This window comes from Mauremys reevesii, linkage group 1, assembly GCF_016161935.1.
Source record: "Mauremys reevesii isolate NIE-2019 linkage group 1, ASM1616193v1, whole genome shotgun sequence".
In the NCBI taxonomy this organism is placed as follows: domain Eukaryota; kingdom Metazoa; phylum Chordata; order Testudines; family Geoemydidae; genus Mauremys; species Mauremys reevesii.
This window is the reverse complement of record NC_052623.1, coordinates 8,048,069-8,051,763: the sequence shown is the minus strand read 5'-3', so window position 1 is coordinate 8,051,763 and position 3,695 is coordinate 8,048,069. Positions and strand designations below refer to the sequence as shown.

At 49.4% G+C, this 3,695-nt stretch overlaps 1 protein-coding gene across 1 annotated transcript; it reads left to right on the top strand.

The window, feature by feature from the left end:
• The first annotated feature begins 514 nt into the window (after nt 1–514).
• Nucleotides 515–1,453, top strand: LOC120395378 (putative olfactory receptor 52P1). The gene has a single exon (XM_039519739.1). The coding sequence runs from the start codon at nt 515–517 to the stop codon at nt 1,451–1,453; it is 939 nt and encodes a 312-aa protein (XP_039375673.1).
• The last annotated feature ends 2,242 nt before the right edge of the window (nt 1,454–3,695 follow it).

Below are 3,695 nucleotides of genomic sequence, written 5' to 3'. Positions count from 1 at the left end.
TGAAACATTGACTGACTGATCTCATGACATTGTATTTTCTGTATGACTCCCAATCTCACTCCTCCTGGATCCCAAGGTTTTGCTTAGTTTCTGTCCAGGCTTCAACTGTGAGCACGGCTTCACAGAGCTGTGTACCATAATGCCCATGTCCCGCTCCTGTGTTCAAACAGTTAAATTAGAAACTTGTAAGCTGTTTGAGGAATTCAAGTTTCCCGTCCAATGGGCATACACATTGCAGTTATTGACATTGAAGTACATCTGCCATCATGTTGACCATTCACCTGGCTTGGTTAGCTCCCTGTGAGGACTTCTCTGGACTTTCCTATGATCTACATAATCTGGTGCCATGTGTAAATGTTGCCACCTCACTGCTCCACCGCATTTCAAGATAGTTAATACCTATAAAATATTTACTGTACTATTTGTTATAAAGCGTGTGACCCCCTCACTGTACTTCTCTCCCTTTGCAGAGACCTGGAGCATTTCAGAGCCTGATAGATGCATCAACCACCTCATGGCAGTTTTCAACCTCACCCTCTCTGACCCTTCAACATTCATCCTAACAGGCATCCCTGGCCTGGAAGCTGCCCACATCTGGATTTCCATCCCTTTCTCTATATTCTACATTATCGGCCTGTTGGGAAATTTCATGGTTCTGTTTGTTGTAGGGAAGGAAGAAATCCTGCACAAGCCGATGTACCTGCTGCTCTGCATGCTGGCGCTCACAGACATCGTCACGCCTACCTTTGTCGTGCCAAAGGCACTGGGCATATTTTGGTTCAATTTGAAAGGCATTACTCTGGCTGGCTGCCTCACCCAGATGTTCTTCCTTCACATGGTTTCTGTTATGCACTCAGCCACCCTCGTGACAATGGCCTTTGATCGCTATGTCGCCATATGTAACCCTCTGCGGTACGCCACCATCCTAACCAACGCACGAATAGCTAAGCTAGGGCTAGTGGGTTTGATGAGAGCTGTTCTCCTCGCTCTGCCAGTTCCCCTGCTCCTGAACAGACAGCCATTCTGTGCCAATCACATTATCCCTCACACGTACTGCGAGCACATGGCCGTGTCTATAATGTCATGTGGGGATACCACAGTCAACAGGATGTATGGCTTGGTGTTAACGTTTGTAGTCATCGGGTTAGACCTGACACTCATCGCCCTGTCCTATGGTCTGATCATCAGGGCCGTCCTTAGAATTTCTCATAAGGAAGCCCACCAGAAAGCCCTCAACACTTGCACTGCCCACATCTGTGTGATGCTGACAACTTATACTCCCTTCCTCTTCACCATTCTGAGACACCGGTTCGGTCAGGGCATCACTCCCCATGTTCACATCATCTTGGCCAACCTCTATTTCCTCCTTCCCCCCATGCTCAACCCTATCATTTATGGGGTCAAAACCAAAGAGCTCCGTGACAAAGTGGGCAAATGCCCCTGCAGAATATGATACCTGGGACCACTAACTTTAAACCTGTGTGACAAGAGGGGGAAGATACTAAATCTATTGTGAACAGTTTACAGCAACAAAAGAAATGGTTGTACTGGTCGCTGCTGATGTAGGACGCTCAGCAGAAGCATTCTACTTCTGATGTAGACAGTGAGGATGAAATATTGCCGTTTAGAGAGAAACAGTAACAAATTAATTTAACACAAAATATGGGCATTGACTACTATCATTAAATACATTTAGACATAAATAATACACTAATGTTATTTTTGTTTTGACACTACATATATTTAGGGTTCCTTTGGGGCTATTTTTAACACCCTTATTTGCCATTTTTTCTTTAAAACATCTGCCAACCCTCAATCATGATCCAAATACCAGTATTGGGGTTTTGAATGTGAATTTGATTTTCATCTCACAGCTTCAACTCCTGCTGGGGCTTGAGATTTTTTTTTAAAAAAAATCAAATCTGTACTAGGTATCTAAAAAAATATATCATTTGTTACTTGATGAATAGACCACTGTGTTAATAAAAAAAACAACCTTTGTTTCAATAAATAGATTGGACTATTTTGGGTTCTTTTTCAAGTGATTTTGGGCTATGAATTCATTAGACGTCTGGCAACCAGCCTGGGCCAGAGAAGCAGCCCAGAGAGTCAGAGCTGGGCTGGAGGCAGAGCGGCAGTGCTGAGGCAGAGCTGGGGGGCTGCAGCAGACAAGAGGCAGGAGATGGGGCAGCAGAGACCCGCTGCTCCTATGAGGAGTCAGGGTTGAGCTACAGCATGGAGCTGCGGGGACAGAGCCAGGATAGTGGATGCCGGACCAGCCACAAATAACACGGCAGCCGAGCTCAATAAGCAGCTGGGGAGATCAAGGTGGGGCCATGGATAGAGGGCTCAGCACTGGGAGATGCTGCTAGACAGGAGGGCTTGGAAGGCTGGACTCAGAAGGGGGGACATGAACCCAATGAGAGAGGGAAACCTGGGACGTGTGAGGAACAGACTGTGAACTTTTTTAACATCCCAGAAACAGCAGTTTGTGGGGTTTCCCATGCCCACAAATGGGTTCCTTGTTTCCCTTAACTTTTCCATTTGTTCCTTGTTTTTCTTACAGCTGCTGTTTAATGAATTGTATGTGATTTTAACGTCATGCAGTGGTCAGGGAAGTGGCTGGTGCAGAAAGACCACCCAGAGTGCAGACACCCTAGCTCCTATCCTAAGTGATCACTATAGGACTGGGGGTCAACCCCAGGCCAGCCTTTGATATGGGTGGTCCGGATGATGGCACAGAGTGAAGTATTGAAGGCGGCCAGTTTTGATACCTCCTATATGACCTGACCTGCTGACCAAGAGCCACTGGGCTTACGGAGGCAGGCAGGCAGCCTGCCAGGTGAAAGACATGCACCAGCAGACCCAAACAGCAGCTTGACCAAGCAGGCACTCAGCCAGGTAACTCTTGCAGTGGGAGCAGGGGTGTCCAGGGCTCCCCAATCTCCAGGGACAGAGGACCCCCCTCCCTAGAATGGGGGCTGGGCTGCAAGAGGCTCTTGATCTGATGTCTGGGATGGTCGGTTGAGGTTGGTGATGTAGGAGAGGAGGAGGTGAGGCACGTGTGCCAGCATCTCTGTGTCTCGGCTGGGGCCTTGGCACCTCCCTGCTATCTAGGTTGTGCTGAGGGTTGTCGTGCACTGTCATCCCCTAAGAGACCCACATTTGCCCAGGAAAGGGCTTGCTCTTCCCCTGGCACTCCTAACAGGCAGGGGAGCGCACCCTTGGTGCTGCACAGGTGAGACCCACACTAACCGGGGGTGCTGCAGACTGCTCCCATCCCTAGCCTGCAGACAGGTAACACATGGGGGAGGGGAAACAGAAGGTCACATAACCCCTCACCCCAGTTTTCTGCCAGGGTTTGGGTGCTGCCCCCCCACCCAGTGTGGTACCTGCAGGGTTTGCCTGCCGAGCCCCCCCATTCCTTTTGCCCCTGGCACTTATTGGAGCCGGGAACAGAGGGAGGCAAACTAACAGCACATGCACCAAATCGCTGGGAGATATGGAGGGGGGGGCTCCTGCTTTAGCTCCACGGGGAGAAGAAGTTGAAGAAGAGCTGCTTTCCCGTAGGGGAACTGAGGGTAAGGAGGACACTGCCTGGGGAGGGCGGGCATGACTTGAGCTGTTGGAGGGGACTTTTAAATCCCCCCCTCCACATACTATCAGTAGGTAAGGATCCTCTCTGCTCCCCGACT

Bases quoted from the DNA above. Each gene is read 5' to 3' on its own strand.
- LOC120395378 (XM_039519739.1), top strand. From the start codon at position 515: ATGGCAGTTTTCAACCTCACCCTCTCTGACCCTTCAACATTCATCCTA.